This window comes from Primulina eburnea, chromosome 2 (genome assembly GCF_022965805.1).
Source record: "Primulina eburnea isolate SZY01 chromosome 2, ASM2296580v1, whole genome shotgun sequence".
NCBI classification, from domain to species: domain Eukaryota; kingdom Viridiplantae; phylum Streptophyta; class Magnoliopsida; order Lamiales; family Gesneriaceae; genus Primulina; species Primulina eburnea.
In genome coordinates, this window is record NC_133102.1 from 41,011,054 (window position 1) to 41,032,833 (window position 21,780).

The 21,780-nt window shown below is 34.8% G+C and overlaps 2 protein-coding genes across 4 annotated transcripts; both read right to left on the reverse strand.

Annotated features, from left to right (window-relative positions):
• Nucleotides 1-3,769: 3,769 nt before the first annotated feature.
• Nucleotides 3,770-6,264, reverse strand: LOC140823208 (succinate dehydrogenase subunit 6, mitochondrial). The gene is made up of 3 exons (XM_073184414.1): nt 5,948-6,264; nt 4,779-4,881; nt 3,770-4,159 (listed from the first exon to the last, which is right to left on the reverse strand). The coding sequence occupies exons 1-3, from the start codon at nt 6,134-6,136 to the stop codon at nt 4,005-4,007; spliced, it is 447 nt and encodes a 148-aa protein (XP_073040515.1). The 5' UTR covers nt 6,137-6,264; the 3' UTR covers nt 3,770-4,004.
• A 5,037-nt stretch (nt 6,265-11,301) lies between these two features.
• On the reverse strand, nt 11,302-21,369 carry LOC140823209 (replication factor C subunit 1). Of its 3 annotated transcripts, none has more exons than XM_073184415.1 (23): nt 21,214-21,369; nt 20,483-20,532; nt 20,151-20,276; nt 19,053-19,646; nt 18,910-18,977; nt 18,577-18,652; nt 18,436-18,497; nt 18,202-18,344; nt 17,715-17,866; nt 17,444-17,632; nt 17,239-17,360; nt 16,958-17,165; nt 16,608-16,661; nt 16,017-16,186; nt 15,563-15,653; nt 14,242-14,423; nt 13,527-13,566; nt 12,926-13,050; nt 12,616-12,688; nt 12,437-12,529; nt 12,102-12,348; nt 11,739-11,798; nt 11,302-11,646 (listed from the first exon to the last, which is right to left on the reverse strand). In XM_073184415.1, the coding sequence occupies exons 2-23, from the start codon at nt 20,483-20,485 to the stop codon at nt 11,486-11,488; spliced, it is 3,039 nt and encodes a 1,012-aa protein (XP_073040516.1). In that variant the 5' UTR covers nt 20,486-20,532; nt 21,214-21,369; the 3' UTR covers nt 11,302-11,485. The 3 variants fall into 3 exon arrangements, with proteins under 3 accessions (XP_073040516.1, XP_073040517.1, XP_073040518.1); XM_073184416.1 differs by having other exon boundaries at nt 21,172-21,321; XM_073184417.1 differs by having other exon boundaries at nt 21,186-21,299.
• Between the last annotated feature and the right edge of the window lie 411 nt (nt 21,370-21,780).

Sequence of the window (21,780 nt, forward strand, 5' to 3'; positions counted from 1 at the left end):
GGACGAGTCTAAATTTGGTCAAATCCCGATTAATGTGTTTAAAATCAGGTACGAGACGTGTAACATGCTTAATAAATATGCCTCAATAACAATAATAATAATAATAATTTATTTATATTTTATATGAAATTGAATAATGAATACTCTAACATGTAACCATAATTCACAATATTGTTGTCCCTCCGTATATTCTTGAATCATATATGCTTATTTTTTTAAAAAAATTGTATAAGTTGCTAGGTTGTATTATGGTTAAAGATGTAACTTTGGTGAAATTATTAATTTTGAACTTTTTTTATACTATGTAATTACTAGAATTGAAACATGTCTAGAGTGGTACAGGCTTTGGAGAGGTCTCGGGTTCAATTTTTTGCTGAAGAATATCAAGTTTCGTCAAATCCATCCACTACAGAAAGTTTTCGAGTTACTGTAGGAATATAATGATTTTTAAGGTATCATCTATCTAAAATAATAATTGTAAGAAACCAACAATTTATTTTTTTTATATAAATTTCATCACATATTATAGTTTATCTCAAATATTAAATGGCACCCAAAAAAAAAACTTTAATATGAATTTGAATGTGATTATTTTTAAAGCCGCCCTGTTTCTAGAAAGTCATTCCCCTCTGCTTTATCCAAGCCACTCACAAGTCACAACATTCATTTAAGGATGAATTTGTCCACTTACTTAAACGACTTGGACAATAAAATGTATATATACACGCACATGTATGTATGTACGTATGTATGTATATAACAATAACAACAACACCGACGACACGACGACGATAAAAATAATAAATAAAATTTGTAATTCATTTTATATAATATGTACCATAATATATGAATAAATTTCGACTCGATTTACTTAGTGATACGAGTTTTTAATTATTTTTTTAAAAAATGTTATACAAGTACAAGTTAATATCGCATTGCAAATCTAAGTTCGCTTTCATTTGTTCTTAGAGTTGACCGAGCACTAAGTCGGCAACCTGTAACCAATTTTTCTTAAATAAACAAATAAATTAATGGTGCCCCATAAACAATAGATTTCAAATATATATATATATATATATATATATATATATATATATATTAAAAATAAAGTCCCATATTTTAGTTGTATTTTAATTATATATTTTACCAGTTGAGACACAAAATTGTTTAGTAAAAATCCTTTATGTTGTATTTGGACAGAGGATTTAAAATATTTTCATTTGTTGGATATGTTACACAAATATTTATTCATGTTATAATTATACTATCACAATGAATTTTCAAATTCTTAGAATATTGAAGTCGTTTAAAATTCATTGTGGTTAATATAATCATAATATAAATAGTAATGAAATTGATTTGAGTTCTCTCTATTTAATTTATTAATATTAAAAATAAAATAGAAATCATGAATTTAAAATGTCTAAATCTAAATGCAAATAATAATTTTTAATATGATATAACAAATAAAAATCATTGGAGCAACCATAGTTGACCAATATACGGCTGGAGGAAAACGACAGAATTATTATATAAAAAACTCTCAAACTATATTATATTGTCACGATTAAAATTATGTCACGGGCTTTAATTTTTCAAAAAATCAGAGTTAGAGTATAAATTTTGTTTATCATATATAGCCATTATTTGAATTTAGAAAAAAATGCAATTCACTATACATGATAAATGATATAATTATTTATATTAATAGTGTTACGAGGCAACGAAGAATATATATATAATTTTTAAAAAACGAGTTTTGAAATGATAAGTAGGTGAATGCTTGATCAGTAATTATTATTTATTATATCAATATTTTCTAGACGAAGACGAACATGTCGAATAAAGTTTGTTCCGTATGGATTAACTTGCTATTAGGCTGCGTTTGGTTCGGGTGATTAGTCGGGATAGATTATTTTATCCCGGCTAATCACCCGTTTGGTTGGATTTTTAGGAAATACGAGGGCCCGTGATAAAATTGAAAAGCCCGCACTGTAGCTACTATTTGTTGGACAAATAATACTGACAATTTAGGTGTGATAAATTATCCCACTCTTAATACCTCCTATTTTTCCATTTTTACCCTTCTCCTAAATTCAAACTCAAGTTAGCGACGGTTTGTAAAAATCTGTCCCAAATAGCGACGGTTTTCTCAAAAACCGTCGCTAATAGCCACGGTTTTCTCAAAAACCGTCGCTAATAGCGACGGTTTTTCAGAAATTGTCGCCGATCTAAACAAGATCGGCGACGGTAAATCCGTCGCAAGACCATTTCCGACAGACCATTTCCGGCAAATCCGTCGCTAATAGCGACGTTTCAGGCCCTCTCACCCGCCGACCTTTTCCGGCAGACCATTTCCGCCCGACCGCCAGCCACCACCGCCACTGTCGCCGTCGCGAAGGGGAAGGGCAAATTCGTCTTTTCATCAAAAAATTCAAAATAATCCTACACTTAAAAATCTTACCAAACATAATATTATTTTACACCATATATTACAATCCTATCACAATCATTTTCTTTATCATTTACGTACTAATCATTAATTTACTCTATCCTTCAACCAAACGTAGCCTTAGGCATGTTTATGTGGGATTCGAGAATTTAAAGAAAATACGTAAATTTTGAAGGAAAAAGAAAAATCAATCCTATATATATATATACTGAAAATTTTCCATCTTTTCCTCTACAAAGAGAGTCCCGTCTCGAGTTGTCCTCTATTTTCAGCCACATTCGAACTCCAGTTGCTTCACTTCAATCCAAGATTCCAGCATTCATTTCACTGTCCATGACTTGTTTTTTCATGCCATAATGGAGGGAAAAACCGTGATAGAGTCACCGGTGGAAGTGGAACGGCGGTCGACATCATCGAAAATTAACGCCAAAGACTGGGGTCATCGGAGCAGGATGGGGGAGACGGCGGGGGGTTGCATGGCGATTTGCTGCTGCTGCCCATGCGCCATGATTCATTTCTTCATCCTCGGGGTGTATCTCCTCCCCGCCGCGCTGTGGCGGAGGAAGAAGAGGAGAAGATTATTGAAAAAATCGAGGAAAATTTTGTCAGATGAAGAGGGGTTCGATCATCGGAAGGGAAACACTAATTCAAGAATTTCTATGAGTATATTCGGTTTCTACGGAGATGAAGACCCGTGGTCAAGCGACGGTGAGGATGGCAGCAGCAAAAACGGCAGCAGCAAAAACGCCGCCGTAGACTGGGATAACGAGATATGGGATCAGTTCCGTGTATCTGGGTTCTGGAGAAGCAATTCCGAAAGAAAATGATCGGTTTCTTGAACCATGTGTCCATTTCAAAAATGGAGGGTCGAAACTTGAGAGTCAAATGTAGAAAGGAACATCAGCAAGACCAGAGTTGTGTTCGATCCAACGTTAAAGCAAAATCCTCGTACCATTTAAACAAATCGGAAGGACCGAGAAGTTTATATTCAGTTCATATAATTTGTATGGATGGATGCATGAGGATTATATATATATATATATCATCTCTTTTGGTTGTATTGAAAAGATTTCTGTAGTTACTGATTCAGATCCTAAGAACTTCATTCAAAGTTTCGTGAATACAGTTTGGCTTGGCTTGATTGATTGCTATATCGGTGATAATTGCTTTTGTTTTTCAATAATCATGTGGGTCATATACTCATATCCAACAAAAACATTTGTTTTCTTGAAAAAATAATAATTTGAATTTTGGTTTTATCTATATATATTGTTGATGTTGTTGTTGTTGTTGTTGTTATATGAAAATGGGAGCACCACAATTACAGAGACATGATTATTACTGAGAAATTGGAGCTGCTAAAACTCAAGAAATTAGAAGGATACAAATGAAGGCACCTTCCTATTTCAATCCTTGCAATGGTTGCAAAACCAAAGAAACACACTTCAAACCAGCACAAACTAATTCACATAGGTTATGCAAGTCCAGAATTCTTGTCACACTGATTTATTATTATTATTGTACCCGATACGGAAATTTAAACCTCACAAATTCAAGACTTTTCTGCAGCTCTGTTTTGTAACCATTCGTAGAATTTAACCTGCGAAGCCATTGTATCCAACCTGTATAACTGAAACCAGTGGTTAGCAATTTCCAGTCCGAAAGTACCTCCAACCACAGCTCCAAAAGCAAAAGACAAAGCTGCACCTGCATGATGAAATGGCAGTTTTCACGTGAGTGTTTCTTTTCCAAACCAACCGACCGTTTGCTCCCCTAGGACTTCCCACAAAGATCATCATTTGTTATTTTAATAATCATGGTTGGATCGAGTGTTTGTTGCCGTATTAATATCAGTATAACTCAAAAAATTTAAATCATTCGTTCAACAATGTAAATTCTATGTCGATAAAAGAGTAACACAGGGCAGCAGAGAATTGTTGCATTCTAATAGGTATCACGAGAAGAAAGGGACAGAAGTTTCTTCGCACAACCTGTAGAACAAGCAAACATGTGTAGGAAGGTCTTTTTAGACATTTATTAACGGTGGAGCTTGGGAAAAGAGTGAACACGAAATAGGAGGTTCATTTTCGACTTAAGATCAAACAACGGATGGCATATGTCATCCTACGTAAAATATGGAAAAAATAACAAATGTTTAGCGAGATAAGTGATAAGCCAAGCAGTTGCACTTGCTGAAAAGGCACATGAGTTTTTCCACTAGTCCAAAAATTTCCAGAGTCCAAAAAACTTGTAACCGCAGAATGCACAAAACAATCAGCTTAATGGTAAAAATACTCATGGACATGGACACGAAATCATAACATACCATGAGGGCTCCTAGACCACTTCCAAGCACATCCAGCAGTTGACACTGCTCCAACAGCAGCCCCTGCAACACCAAATGTGGCTGCTTCCCTAGCAGTCTTCAGCTGAAGCAACGGACAAGAAAAACTATATAACCCATCAAGCCCCAAAAATACAATAAAACTAATTTCTAACAATTTCTTTCAACCAAAGATAATTAACGCATTTCTCAGAAATTCATATTGCAAATAAAAAGGAGAAAGTATAATAACAGAATCATATGCAAAACAATCACAGTTCGCAAATGGAATGTAAATTCATTTACATGATTCCACAAGGAGGCCAACGGGCAAGAATTACAATCGCAGAAGAAATTTAAAATGCAGAAGAAAACGGTGCGAGAACATTATGCAGACAAACACACTTGTAGTTTACACAAAACTCATGAGTAGAATTACATACACGGATATAATCAAGACTTACAGTAAAGAAAAACCTCATTCACAAACACGTAAAAGCATAAATATGTGCATAAAGGGAGAAAACACAACTACGTAAGTCTAAAGATATCCGTCGAATTGATCTAATCTATAACCCTTTACGAATGGGTACGCAACTCCTGCCTTTCCTTAATAAGTTCAATACTTATCATATCGACTGTTAGGAAAAAAAAACCCTTTATTGCATGAGAACTACTCAACTAATGGGAGTAAAGCTTCTTGTACTGAATTTTTGATACACATAGCAAACAAGAGCATCTCAGTTAGCATTTCAAAAATGGAAATTCCATCTATTCCTATACAAACAACATGCTCCCAATGACCTAAAACTAAGCAGATTGTAACAGTATATGAGCAAAAACCAGGACCATGAACACAAAATGAGAAATAAGATAACACATTTTGACACTCACTATATAAAGTAAACACCGCCATATAATTTCAATCACAAATACCGAATTTACAATGCTAAGAAACACATTAAGTAAACTAAAAGGAGCATGAAGACCTACCATTAGCATCAAATCACATCCTTTTTAATCATCAGAAAAAAAAACGAAAGAAGTAAAATAAAAACCCAGATGAAAAATGCCCAGCTTCGAAGATGTATAATCGACACATAACACGAATATCAGACAAAGCAATGAAAACATGAAGAATTTTAAGGCGTTTAGCATGGATGGAAATATACAGTGGGGCCATGAATGGGGTCAGATGCAATGAACTCTTCCACAACAGAGGAATCCCAGCGGGGCAACGGCTCCTCCGGCTTAATAAATCTGAAATAATTATCTAGAAATGAAAATCTCTCGCCCCAGAATTCCTTGTACCCATCCCAGTGTTTCCTCAAGAACGATTTCGATTCCTGTGTTTCACCCATTTTTCTCTACCAAATTTTTTCTGGGATTCGATCGAATTTGGGGAAAGATCCACAACTTGTAGATTGAATTTTGTCCGCTCGGTGGTGTTGACAGCAGCAACTACTGAGTTATTATTGGCTTACCATAACCTACTTTTTGATGGCTTTTTTTCTTTTTTCAAATGGAATATGTGAATTCCATATTGAGTGTATATTTTTTTAATTCTTTTTTACTGTTTGATTAATCTATAAAATATATTTAGACAAAAATTTGTGTGAGACGGTCTCACGGCTCGTATTTGTGAGACGTATATCTTATTTGGATCATCCATGAAAAAGTATTATTTTTTATGCTAAGAGTATTGCTTTTTATTGTAAATATGGGTAGGATTGACCCATCTCATAGATTAAGATCCGTGAGATAGTCTCACATGAGACTCACTCATATATTTATCATTTTTTTACAAAATTAGGAGATTGTATTGATCTTCTAATATTTATTTGATGGTTACTTTGAGATTCTTTCTTCCAAATTATATATTAATTTTAATCTTATTACAGTAATTTGTTCGATGCATTGAGTTTTAGATTCTCATTTCTTCCTTTAAACACGAACATTGGATAAGAAAAACTTAGCAAACTATTTTACAAAATATAAATTTCTATTTTATGAAGAGTTTTTGCATATAGAAAAATTTTGAATAATTATTTTTAACTTTTATTATTTATTTTATATCTTTTTATGTTGTCTTATTCATTATTATTATTTTATCTATTTTGTCGATTATATATTATATATTTGAAAGTGTATATATAAAACTTTGTACCTCATTTTCAAATGACAATATTGTTAATATTGTTTAAATATTATCACAGTAACTAAGTAATTATTACTAATTATTTCTTCATCATTATTATTATAACGCAACTCAATAGAGCTAGGTGGGGGCAATTGATTCTCACTGCCACTCAAATTCTATCTTACTGAAATAGTGTGGATGGAGTGTGGGTAGAATAGTATAGGTTGATGTATCGTTTTTTTGCATTCAAGAAGTAGTAGTAGTTTAAAAAATTTTGTTTTGACATTCAAAATATTCATTGACGTCTTCATAGAGTTTTTACAATAGTTTATCTTTGTGTATATAACATCAACTTCAATTATTCCGGATTTTAAACATAGATAGTTTTTCTTGTGAATTTCTACGAACGAGTTTTCCACATTTTTCAATTGTCTAATCATGTCCACGATCAAAAACAGAATTTCTCGTATAGATCGCACTACAGATCTAAATGAAATTTGTGTAGACAGTTGATCACCGAAATTTCAAAATCCGGTGGCGGATTTTCTTGTGTGAGGAAGAGAGATGGGGAGAATTTTGGTGGACAAAAATTTGTGTGTAATTCAACTATCGATTACATATATATTAAAAGTCTCTTTCTAATCTAATCAGGTGTCTCATTTTATCATGATATTGTTTTTCATTATTAAAAAACTCTCATGTATTTATTTTTCACTCTTGAAAATACCATACATAATTAAATTACCACCAACTTTTGATATTACAATACACACACACACACACATATATACAAGTTGTCTAGCAAACCAACTTGTAACTTGGACTTTATTAATTCTTATGTAATAAACAATCTTTATTTTAATAATATTTTACGTCTAAACAAATTATGATATTTACTTTATCTGTATATCCAAGCAAACTGCATATATAAAGCTTTTGAATATACTGTAGTAAGATGAGATTTACAAGTCACGTCGATCATGAAATTCATTTAATATGTACTGTATTTGCTAAACATTTTAATAATTTCAACCTTCTAAAATAAGAATAAAGATGCTCGAGTTCGAGAATAAAACCTGATGTTAACGTCTTGTTTTACTGGTATAGACATGAAGAAGTCTAATCATATAGATGATTTTTCATATGATGAGTCATTGAATAACCCTTCAAGTGGTTATCACTTATCGAGTAGATTGATCTGCGGTTATAATTGTACATTATTAGTCCTTTGACCCGAGACAACATAAAGACACTATGTACTGGTGCTACACTTTGACAGGTTTACCGACTTCGTAAAGGTCATCAGGCGTTGAGATTGAGTGTAGTTCGACATATATAAGAGTCGTTTCATTATAGTCAATGATTTGCCACTCACTTACTGTGTGGATATCTTCCTACGTGATCTGATAAGTTAATAGTGCAAGGAATATCTGGCCATAGTAAAAGTTGTGCTTTAGGGAAAAGTGTTTTCCTATGTGCATATTAGTCAAAGATGCATATCAAATTTATATGCAACTATCAATATACCAATGATTGTATAATCGATCGGGATATATGTGTTGAAAGGACCTTAATATATGTTAACCATAACATGGTGGTTCTTGCAGGCAGTATCAGTGAAACCTAGATAATCATGGGATGCTGCTACTAAATGTTATTGTAATGAATTGATGAGTGCAATTAGAACTGAGTTATGAAATTCTTATGATCAAGGGGTTGATACACATAATTGGACAAATAAGAGTAAACCCATATAATAGATAAATATTATCTCGAATCACACGAGTTGTAAACATATGACAAGCTATATCACTGAACTATTGAGGGTCACATAAGTATTGATTTATATGTTCCCATTGAGATAGTCAAATTTAAGGAGTTGAATTTTGTGATTTATTTTGATGAATATCAAACATATGTCTTATAAAAATGTTTACAAGTGGATTCCATATTTGAAAGTTGTGAAATTAGCATGACTACTAAATTTGTGAGGATAGTGTAACTGTCTAAACTTTGTGAAATAGTTCTAAAATAGGCAGTTGCCAAAAATGATTCAGACTTTGCATCATAATAACGAGTTTCTTTTTACCTTCGTCGCATTGGTTATGTTTGATATTATATGAATTTGCAAGGCGTTTACTAGGTAGTCCAAGTGTGTGACGATCTCGACCCGAGGGCTCTTTAGCTCAGTTCTTCAAATCACACGAGTTATGAACTTACAAATAGCTATATTCCTTAACAATTGAGGGTTGTTATCGTTGAGATAGTCAAATTCAATGAGTTAGAATTTGATGATTTATTTTGATGAATATCAAACATATGGCTTATAAAGATATCTATAAGTGGATTCTATATTTGAAAGTTGTGAGAGTTAGCATGACTACTAAATTAGGAGAGTTCAATTGTCTAAACTTTGTGAAGGAGTTCTAAAATAGGCAGTTCTCAAAAACAAATCAGTGAAAATTTTGATTTTCGAAATTTTCACGTTGCATCATAATAACGAGTTTTTCACTCTCGTCACATAAGTGATGTTTGATCGTCGATTGAGGTTATGTTGAAACCACAATTATGTATTATTTGATTAATAAGGTTGGAGAATTCTAATATAACTTTAACTACTAGGAGTCATACTTAGACAATAACCCTAGCAGAGGTTTGACAATGTAAAAACTCTCTAGTGAGAATCCTAGTAGAATTCTAACTTGATCTATAAAAATCATAAATATAATAAAAGCATGTCAAGTTTACATGCTAGACACTTCCTCTCTACTCAAACTTCAAAAATTCGGCCACCTTGATTTCTTGACAACTAATTCTCATTCGAATACTCTCCACTACCTCCGACCGCTGCTCTCATCGCTGATCATCACCACTCTACTGCCAATTGTGTGTACTAATTCTCAACGCTTAAATATTATATATTTTCAAATGCAAATTAGAAGATGAACAAAGATTTCAATCGTACACTTGATTTGAATATTGAAAAATGTGTTTGATCCAGTAGATCATTCACATTGAACAAAATGTGTCATATTCGCTTAAACCCGGAATAGTTAGAGCCGAAAGTTATTCACTAAAATTAAATTTTTAATAAACTTTCTATAAATGGATTTAAAATCACATGACACTTGAGCCAAATTTTGAATGTCAAAATCAAATTTTGTAAATTTACGTTACTTCTTGATAGGGAGAGAAAACGATGCACAAACCAATTCTACCTTATAATATAATAATTCTTTCCATCAAACTCTCCCATGAAGCAGATAAATCGTTGAGTCATTATCGAGGCTTCAGAAACCACTCATGCTTCACGTGTTAATGGGTTAGGCGAGCCTCGTGCTATAATGTAGCCTAAGCCATTTCCATGATCTTGCTTCTCATATTTACAAGATTTTGGATTCTATCATTGATTTTGCACATACTGCATTTGTTAAGGGACATGCGACACCTGACACGGTTCATTTCACTTATGAGTCACTTCACAAATATAGAAGTGAAATGATCTGACCTTGATGTAATCTCAACTTTATATAAGGTATGGGGGTTAATCTTGCACTAAACACACAATTAACTAAACTTTAGTTGATGATAAAAAAAAAATTCAATTTGAAATCAAAGGACAAATAGATTGCACCACAGCTAAAATTTGGTTAGCTAATACATCAGAAATCCTAAGAAAAGTAGATGCTTCCAATTCTTTTCTTTGAAAGAAAATAAATACTGATCTCAACCCAGATAGTTATCTCGACCCGACCAAAAAAAAAACGCAATTTCAACTCATCAAGATTCAATCTATTTGGGGAGGTAATTCCTCGTGAGGGAATGAGTCGAGAGAATTTTGAATCAGAGTTCTGGATTCTTTATACCCGATACTCCCTCCTTTAGGGGGTAATGATGACTTAGGGCGCATATATGTTTACCGTCCGTTGTACATATATGTATTATCATGCAGCACACAAAACGTGTATATTTTTCAGAACTCGATATTTCTCACATGCCTACAATCTCAAACACGATATATAAAAAGCAGATATCTGTCTCAATGTTGACACAAAAGTAGTCATGCACAATGGACTGGAGTTTCTCACAGGAGATGTTGATTGGATGAGGGTTTTTTTTTTTATCGATCCTCGTGGCGTGTTATGAAATGTGTGCTGCAACTGTGTTCTTTATCTATCAATGGTGGTCTGATAAGCTTAAAAAAGGCATGTTTTTGCCAGAGGTGGGTGGATGCGTAGTTTCCCCATGACATTTTTGTGGACAACTTCAGTATGCAAGCTTCGATAAAATAGTTCCCTGTTATGTTTAGTGTGGAAATTCGTGTTGATCAGCAAAATTTACTTCACATATCAAATGAAAAAGCAAGGGGAGCAAAAACACAAAATGGGAGCCAAAAAATCCGTTTCATTTTCAAATGATTCCGCTCAACAAAAAAAAAGTAGCAAAGAACATCTGACACTATTTCATTAAAATCCCACTCCTAAAACAGGAACTTGACATCTAATGGGGAAAATGAAACGGGTGGTGCATACAGTGTACGAGTTCTAAATGATTGTGACAACAAAACATTTTATCTCTTTCTCTTGGAACCAGAACCGGTGCCCCGTCCTCCTTTCTGGTCCGAGGTTGCAGCAGCAACACCAGCACTTCCTTTACCTCTCCCTCGTCCGGTGGGTGCCTTTTTTGCACTTGAGTTTCCAGAACCCTTCAACTCCATTTCCACTTTGATTGCTAAATAAACAAACGAACAATACAATAGTCCATCAAAATTATATTAGATCACAGGTCAATATATATAGTTTCTTGGGAAAAGTATCACCAACCCTTCGAATTAAGACTCAGCAGATCTGATTCCACCATCTTTTCATCATCAGATGAGTCATCTGAAACAAACAATAGGCAACAAAGCATTAATAGTCAGAAATGATTATTAAAACAAACAATACATTGGCCAAAAGCAGATTTCTTAAATGAGAAATGATAGTGAAGACTAATCCACCAAACTGCACAGTCCTAATAGGTACAAAAATTCATTCAGTATTCACGGTAAAACTCTAAGTACTTCCTTAAAAAGTATGTGCTTTACAAAGTTATTAAACAAAAGTATGCTTTATCAACTCCCAAAAAAAAGATCAAATTGACTTTAATCAATACATCATCACGCTTGCATAACACGGAACACATACCTTGGTCCCCAGTATCTGATAGGATTTCTTCTTCATTTTCTGCAGATACAATTGCATTTTCTTCAACTAAGGCGTCATCTACAGGTTCCAGCATTGCTGCAACCCGCTTCTTAGGAGCCTTTTTCATTCCAGGAAGAGTTATAAAATCTGCTGTCTTTATCACACGCGATGAGCCACCTTTGTTATAAGCTCGTGTCAGTGCAGCTTTTACAGCAGGCTGTATGCCATCCAATGGATTTGGGTGCCCCTTGTGCATATACACCGTAACCCAGGTGAGCAGAGCAGCACAAACACAATTATATCAGGCGGAGATAGGCAGTAAATGATAGAAAGACCTTAAATTTTGACAACTCGACGATCGTATCCAAGTCTTCCATGTTAATGGAGTACAGATCCATAAAGTCGACAACTTTCTCAACGGCTTCATCCTGAGAAATATTTCACAAAATAAAGGGTGTTCAGAAATAAAGATATCAACCTTTTGCTTCACCAATAAGGGAACAAAAAAATCAACCTTAGGTAGCACCCTCAAAGGATGAGTCAACTGCTTCAGGAGAAGAGTATGATAGTCCAGTCGCAAAGTTGCCCTGCCATGATGAAAGCGGCATAGTTAAGGAGAACAAAGAAAGAAAAATTAAAGAAGGTACACATGAGTTCAAGCTACGCTGCCTTACCCTTCATTTAGGGAAAAAAAACTGAAGGGATGAAAAGGTATCAAAATAATAAAAAAGATGGCCAAGATTTCTAGAGCCGAAAAGTAGCCTAACTATAGAATGATCCAAAGCAGTAGCCAAGAGTCAATGACACAAACACAGAAAATGTACCTTCCTAAATTAGATTCACGAGATGAAAGAAGATGTACATGCAGGTCCTCTAAAAGTCTGTAATTCTTCCTTGCGGTAGAATTTTTTCCCAGCCATCCACCAAATCTATTGAAATTGCGTTCTCCCTGAAAAAGTGAAAAGAATAAGAATGATCATACCTTCAGAACAGAGATATTACTCTTCAGATTAGGTAGGCTGAAATCAACAGCTGAAAAGTTTCTCAAAACACGATACAAAAAATGAAACCAAATTTTTGTTTAGAGCCTGATGTTATACTCACTGGCCCTCACTGAATCATTAATTCAATACTGTCAAAACAAACATTTGAGCAATAGGGTGAATATGGTTCTCATATAGACAGACTGATATCAAAAGGATGCTTATCAAACATGCAACACCAAATCAATAAAAAATGACAAGAAAATTAAGAATTCAACTTTTGAAGCTCAGGTTACTTCTAAACATTAAACAGTTCTTCATATTAGTTACCGCCAAAGTTTTGGATCGAAGTTAAGGCGATGACTCATAAAACTAACACTAACTATGCAGAATAACCTATTTGGTCAAAAAGCACTCATATCCAAAATTGGAATCATATTACCTGCTCAAGTATTTCCCGTTGCCCATGTAACAGAGCTGCACTGGTTCAAACAAAATAAATTATCATCAGAGCTATCATAACGACGTACAATATCAGAGTTGTAGGAGAGAAAAATCACTCTTCATTTTATTAAATAATAGTTCATGGGTAATACATCCACAGCTATGTTGCATGGATATGTGTACAGATAATGTATCGAATACGATATGGATACGACGATACGACAAATTTTGAAAATATAAGACACGATACGGCTAAAATACGACAATTATTAAAAAAACATATATTGTAGAAATAATATATACATATTTATATAAATATATACAATGTACATCTTCGGAGCAGTGATCTAAAAGGAAAAAACCAAAAAAAATTCAATTTTTTTTTTGCCGAAACATGTCCGCGACGTGTATTCACCGTGTCCGACTGGTCGATCTTAAAAAAGTCAACAATCCGACAAGGGTGTCCGTGTGTCGTATCCGTGTCCGATACTTCAATTTTTTTTAAGGTATCCATGCTATATAGATCCACAGTTATATAGAAACTAGGAACAAGAAAATGGAAACAAATAATTGTATATCCCTTTATTTATTCTATTGTATCAAATAATTTACTCTAATTCCTAAAATCTGTAATTTTATTAAAAATATCTTCCTTTTATTAACATACAGCAATAAGGAAAGAAGCCGCCTAGAACCAAGCATAGAGAACTTACGGAATTATACAAGATGCAAGAGAACCAATCTGAGATAGCTGCCACTGACGGTATCTTCGAATTTGAACATTAACAATATCACCATCGGCGATAGAGTCAGCAGCACGAGCAAGTAAACTCATTCTTTTCAGTTGGTTATCATCTTTACCGGATGAACTTGGCCTATAATTAATATAATTTTCCTGAAAATAAAGCATAAGAATCTAGATAGATGCTCACTTTAACATTCATCCCAGGTGTAAAGTATTAGATACGTTACTTACTCCCCAACTAGAAGGATTCGGCTATACAATACTAACAGTGCTCACATTAACATTCATCCCAGGTGTAAAGTTAGTTGACTCCTAGTCTTTCACTATCAGATAAGCATTAGTCCCCAACTATAAGCAGTTGGCCATACTGTAGTAGCTCTTTCGTTAAATTTATTTATTGTTAATGGCACAAGTCACAAGTAGTATTATAATGCATCCATTGCAGGAACAAATATATTTCTCATCCATAGGATTGACATATTAATAATGAAAACTATAGAAATTTGCGTTTCTATGCTGCACATCCATTCCACTACTGTCTTCTATTCATGCAAAATAAACAACTGACTGAACATCTAAAACAACTAAATACCAGGAATTGGGTGCACAGCTACTAATTCCATAATAAATGGGGCAGAGATAATGATAGCTCAGGTACTGGGAGGGAATTTGGGAGAAAAATCAGTATTCGAGAGAGATTGAAAACAAGACAAGTAAAGCTGAGAGCTCAACATTGACGACATTGGGTTCCGTGTATTGAGTTTCAGTTTAAGTTCAAGCTTGAGGTCACCAAGCAAATGCAAACAGAAAGGAAAAAAGATAAATATACCATGATAATTTCGCCAGAACTCTAGCAATATTCACAATAAAAGGCATCACAATATATTTGGGGCACAAATCCTGAAAGTCCCCAACATTTTGCAGCCTCACATACGTGACTATGCAGTATCAAATGTATTGTGCACAGATCATGCAATTATTTGAAGGAAAAAAATTATTTGAAGGAAAACTACAAATGAATTATCTTTCCATTAAAATCCAGGGGCTTGAAAGATGAGAAAAAGGAAGAAGAGACCAGTGGTAGAGAAAAGAACACACTAAAGAGAAAATAATATATTTTAGACGTATCAGCACTCAGCAGACAAATATCGTTCCAGCTTCAGCATTCTTCTTATGCAATGTCTTATAAGTTTTGACAACCATTTATCCATTAGCTCTCAAATGTTGTCCTCCGCCAATTACCAAAGTTTGATAATTAGTAGACACTGAAAATAGTTATCTGGCAATACCTGGACAAGAAGTGGGACAAGATCAGGATCACTCATGCTAAGGTCAATTCTCTCATCCATTCGCAACTTCCCCCCATTGAAGCCAAATAATCTGTATAAACAACATAAAAATTACCGTTCTACCAGGCAAAAGTCAGAAACTTACAAATCATTAGAAGCAGCCTCATTTGCTAGACATATTGATTGAAAAGGCAATGGATATGATACCTTCTCACACTGATATACAAGGGAAAATGGCATTCATACGCAAGGGACCAATAATTAGCAGTCAAGTTACCAACTACTTCCTGTAGCTCGCTCATTTTGACCCCCAATCACGTATATAAAGGAATTCAATAGGAGTTATATCCACACAAAAAATACCATTAAAAGACCAAAAACATTAAAACATAAAGAGTAGCAAAAATAACATCTAACAAACAATTGAAATCCAAACATCTAAAGACGGTCATACTTATCAACAGCCGTGAAGGGTGAAATATCTTCGTCCTTGGAACTGTTTTGAAGGCGCTGCTTGATGTCATCAAAATTAAGGACTGCCAAAGAGAGACTCATATACTGCAACTGGTTCAGGGCCATTCGCATATCTCCATTGACTCTTTCTGCCAGTTCCTCCAATGCAATCTATGATTGTAAAGCATCTCAACCAGTAATATAAGTAGACATGCAATGATTAATGATTTGTGGCAAAAGTTGATAGTTTCTAATTTAAGATAAAATGTCTACAAGCTCCAATCTCTCAGTTCCATCACCCTCCTCGCCCGCCTCCCCAAAAAAAAGAACCAGAGGAGAATAAGAGAGATGAAAAAAGTGCAATGGAAAAAATATCAATAATTCATTCATCGATCGACACTTTCAAGGTTATGCCAAAATGTGAGTTTAATGGCACAATTAAAATTCAGTATCCTATAAATATCTGCCAATCTCAAAAGCACGTTATGAAACAAGCATAATATAACAAAATGGAAACATTTAAAAAGGGAAATAAGAACATTTAGAAAGTTAAAGCATTAATATATAAAAAATCGTTCATCAAAGATTGTACCTCATTAACTTGGAGGTGTTCTGCATTTGCTATCTGTGATAATCTTTTTGCCATCTATCAATGCCACCACCATAAACATCAAAGACTTGAATGAAATAATTATCACGCTGAATGCAGCAATAAAAACTCAAAAGACTAGCACCAATAGGTTCTGGCTGTCATCGTTTTTACCAAAAAATTAACTCAAAAAATATCAAGAGTGAAGAGTTTGATGCTTCGGGGACGGGATTGTGTTTGAATATCGATTCAAAGTGTCTGTCATGTATATAAAACTGAAGATTCCAACAGTAATCAATACATATTCGTGATACATGCACATTCATGCATAAGATGAATAGACCAAAAGAGACCTGCTGCTTTGTTGGTTTACGATAGCTAAGGAGTAAGCAGTAGTTCACTAGGCTTTTAAGTTTCTGGCTATAACGATCATTACAGATGCATATAATAGGAATTTTTGAAATCTTGATACTGGCAATAAGATCCGCTATTCCACCTCTATCTCCAGCAGACATGCCATCAACCTCATCCATGATAAGAACAGTATTTGGGTTCTGAGAACTGTAATAGCAGTAAAAAAACAGTTAAAGTACACCTAAGTTACTTTCTAATGGCAAGCATAGTAGCAACCGACCGTTCCATGTTAGGATTCAAGCCTTCATTGCTAACAAGTTCTTTGATAGAATTAGAAGTACTTCCACCAATTCCTTTCTGAATTTTAGCATCAGCCTTTCCACGACTGTCACTTGCATTAACCTAAAGGAAATGAACATGGTCAATTTATGCACAAGTATGGCCATACTTTAAAACAAAAGGGATAAATTGACACAAACACCTACCTCAATTGCACGGAAACCAAGCATCTGACTAACCAACTTCGCAGATGTTGTTTTCCCAATGCCTGGCGTCCCACTCAACAATACACACTTTTTAGCACCAGAATCATTCGGCTTCTTTCCTTTTCCTTTTTGCCCTGCATTAAGGAATTGTTGATTCCAATTTGCGAGCCAATCATGAAGCTGTTTCACCTGCATTCAACATGCTATTGTCACTAACAACATACAGATACAGACCCTCACCTCCCAAGAAAGATGAATTAAAAATACATACCAATGACTGGTTCCCAACAATATCATTAGGAACCTTTGGCTTATATTTTTCAGTCCATGGCAACAGATTTTGTGTGGATGGTAGTTTGGAATAAACAGCAGAAGGCGTCAAACCTTTGGCATCCTTGCTTGCAACAATATGGCCAACTTGTTCTAGCAAAACCATTGAAATCCAACAAGTAAAAACTAATTTAAAGAAAGCACAGAAGTAAAAATCACAAAAACAAAAGAAGAAGAGTCAAAGGTTGTCAGCTTTCACTCCTGAAGGATAAATTTACGTTTAAAAACTAGCTTCCTGAAAAGTTGAAACAGAATCAAATGAAGCATCTACTCAAGTACTCAAACTTTAATGCCCACAGTGGAAAAGATAAACATTAGCTATCGTCTGACATTTTATGGTGATATCATGCACAACAAAGTAAGTTAATTTCTACCGGCAGCTTCATGAAAACACATGATCAATCAAATTGTGGTTCATGGAAACATACTCAATTGTTCTGGCTTTTGAAGGCTCTTCTTTGTAGGAGATGGAACAACCTTATCCGCTGTCTTCTTTGTTGCTTGCGCAGTTGCTGAATTATTTGATGCACGAATCATGTCAAATAAACCATCCTCTGTAAGAAAGACGGTGCTGGGGAAAGATAATTTTTTTAAAAAAATCAACAAACTGATGGAGAAAGGAGAAATGTCAAATACATGGCAAATAAAAACAGATTACTAACCCAAGTTCTTTGGCCTTCTCAGACTTCCGTCCGCCAATATCTTCATCACATAGAAGATAATTCTGCAAAGAGCACAATCGATTATTAGCTGATAAAATCATGCCATGAATAAGTAGTAACAATAAAAAGTCAACAATTCACCGTCTTTTTGCTGACAGATCCAGTAACACGCCCACCGTGACGCTTGATCAAATCCTCAGCTTCTTCTCTTTCCAAACTGGAACAAGAATAGCACAGAAAAGGCAAGTTTAACTAAGTCAATGATAATCGAATCACCAATCCGAGATAGAGAAGCAGTGCACATCACAAACGAGTGCATTTAACTGTATGTGAACATGCAACCTTGAAGGCACACACATTCACTCGCACAGGCTTTACGGTCTATACTTATGGAGTCCCAAATAGTATGCGATTACACATGCCAGAGCTAGACATGCAAGTCCCATAAGTACAAACCCAATAAGATCAGGTTACCTGTCGAGTGTTCCACTGATCACAAAAGTTAAACCATCTAAACAGTTAGCAGCACCTGTAGGAACTTCCTGATAAACAAGAAACCAAATCCTGTCAACAAGTGGCTTTTTCCAAAAAGGTTATAAGATTCTCTAAGTTCTCACCTTCTCTCCTTTATGAGGAGGATCTTTCCTCTCCCCAAAGTTCATGAATCCACCCCTACCTCTACCACCTCTTCCTCTCGCACTTGCTGGGACACCTCTTCCACCACGGCCTCGTCCGCCAGATTTTACAGATTTAACATCCTTATCGTCGACATCCTCTTCCTCGCTTCCAGCAACATCCATACTTTTTGCATTTATTGGAGTGGCTGAAGAATCTTTTGCACCACGACCCTTTCCAGCAGCATTTGAATTCGATTTTATTTTTGCATAATCATCGTCATCACTTTCCGCAGTAAACTTTCGAGAACTTTTTGTAACAGAACCAATTCTCCTCTTGCCAGGAGTGGTACCCATTGTACTCTTCCTCGAGGAAGATGAGATGAAATCTCCATCTTCATCATCGTCGTCAATCTCAATTTTGTGGATTTTTTTCTCCGGTGGCGGCTTTAATTTTTTAGACAACACACCGCCATCACCTCGACCCTTCCTTTTTGTAGAAACTTCCTTGACTCCCGTCTCATCTTCTACATTTTGTTTATCTTTAGCAAAATATTTGCTTGTTTTCCTTCTACCAAGAAAATCTTCTCCTTGTGCCTATGATCCAAAAATAAAAGAAAACATGTGATGTGGATAGCTGATTTTTCAATATCATATTCCTGACCAAATAAATAAACTGCATCAATAAAAAAGATGATGCCAAGATATTGATCCAATGAAATCTGTAACTTGATGGGCTCTTTAATCCATAGAGTTGTTTGTGTCAACATGCTTCACCAGTTTGTGTTGCTTGTTCTTAAATGCGAGGAATACAACACGGCTATTCCATATTTCCACCACATAAATCCTTAACATACAAGTACATTATTAGATACATCAAACAAAGCACAGTTCCAGGATATATATTTCTCTGCACCGCCATCTCAGTAATCTTATCCTAAGATAAGAATCATTCGTTATTTTTGTATTTACCGAAAAATAAATCAGCAATGAAGAATCAATAATTGCATTTCTTTAGCATAAGAATCCAGTTAAAATGAAAATTAAAATCAGCAATTTATAAACCGGAAATAAGATAGTTTCAGAGAAGAAAGTTCGAACCACTTTTTCAGGCTGAGGATCGGCACCAGGAGGTTTTTCGGGAGTCAAGGACTTAGCTGGCTTCGATGCATTGTCACTCCCAGCACCTTTTTCATGTTGCTTCATGAACCATTTCCTTATATCTGACTGTGATTGTTACAAACTATTTTAATGATATCCACATCAAGACGAATACCCAACATTCACCCCCCCAAATGAAAAGTCGAAATACTAATATAGAACGTGGAAGACATATCAACAATATTAACCCCACAAAATAAGCTAAAAGACAAACAAAAAACCATAGATGTGCAACAAAGGTAAATGCATGTTGTGTGTAACTTGGAACTTACCATCGATAAATTTTTCACCGGCTTGTGAAGTATTGCACTTCTAAAATAATCTGGAACAAGGGAAAGAAAACTTATATTTGCAGTGAATGAGCCTAAAAATATCCAAAATCAAGAAATCTAGGTAGCCTGTTCTGAGAAATTAGTTACAGGAACAAGATGCTTATGAAATTTTTGCAGGGAGATTTGGATTTCACCCAGAGTTTTGGGAAATATTCCAAAGTATAATCAACAGACTCTTCATGATTCAATAGCCCACCTAGCCCATTTTGTAAAATTGGCCGCTCTTTAATGATTCAAAACTGCGGGTATAAAATAAGCCAAGTTGGCTCGTGAGCCATTCACTTGAAACCTACTACCGCAAAGCTCAAGCTTTGACATGATAGTTTGAAATCTTGCGACCCGGTTAGCAAGCTTTGTATTTATCACTATAATTTTTTTGATCGTTCAATATATGATATCTTATATGTACTCAATTCTGAAACTGGTCGAATAACAACTAACTGATCGAAAATTCATGACCTCGGACACAAGCTCAACTGAAGCTCAAGTCTTACACAACCCAAATCAAAACCCACCAAGTCCATTACTATATAATGAATGCAGCAACACAGCAACACACATAAACACAAACTCGATTATATAAATATAAATGGTGATAAAGCAGGCAGAATGAGAATCACTGAGCGTGCCAGAGTGCGAGTGCGTGCGAGTGGAGGAGGGCGGAAGATAACCGGAAACCGAAGACAAATATGTATGCTGAACCGATCTGCAAAAGGAGAGGAGGGTTTCGCAAGAAAGAAGCGCCAGGCTCGATCGGTAACGCTTGTTCAATTGATTTTCCTAATAAACAAGAGAGAGAGGAAGTGGAAAAAAAGAGATATGGGCCTTAGCATTGATATTGGGCTTTTACACAACCGTCGCTATATTAAGCTACGGTTATAACAATTCCGTCGCTATATTGAAGGACGGTTTTTTTTAAACGACGGTTTTGAGAAACACTGCCATAAAATTCACAAATAAAAATTAAAATCATGTATTAAATTTTCTTTTAAAAAAAAAATTTTAAAACGTGATGTACGAAGAAAAATTAAAATTATGCATTAAATTTTCTTTCAAAAAAAGCTTTAAAACCTGATGTGTGAAGATACGTAATTTCACGTAACGTTGGAAAATCGCAAGAAAAATTTATAGAGTTTCGCTAAAAATGTTCGCGAATCTCAGTATATAAAGAATCATAGCAACGGTCTTCGAAATACCGTCGCTATGGGCGACGGTATTTTGTTTTTCCGTCGCCAATA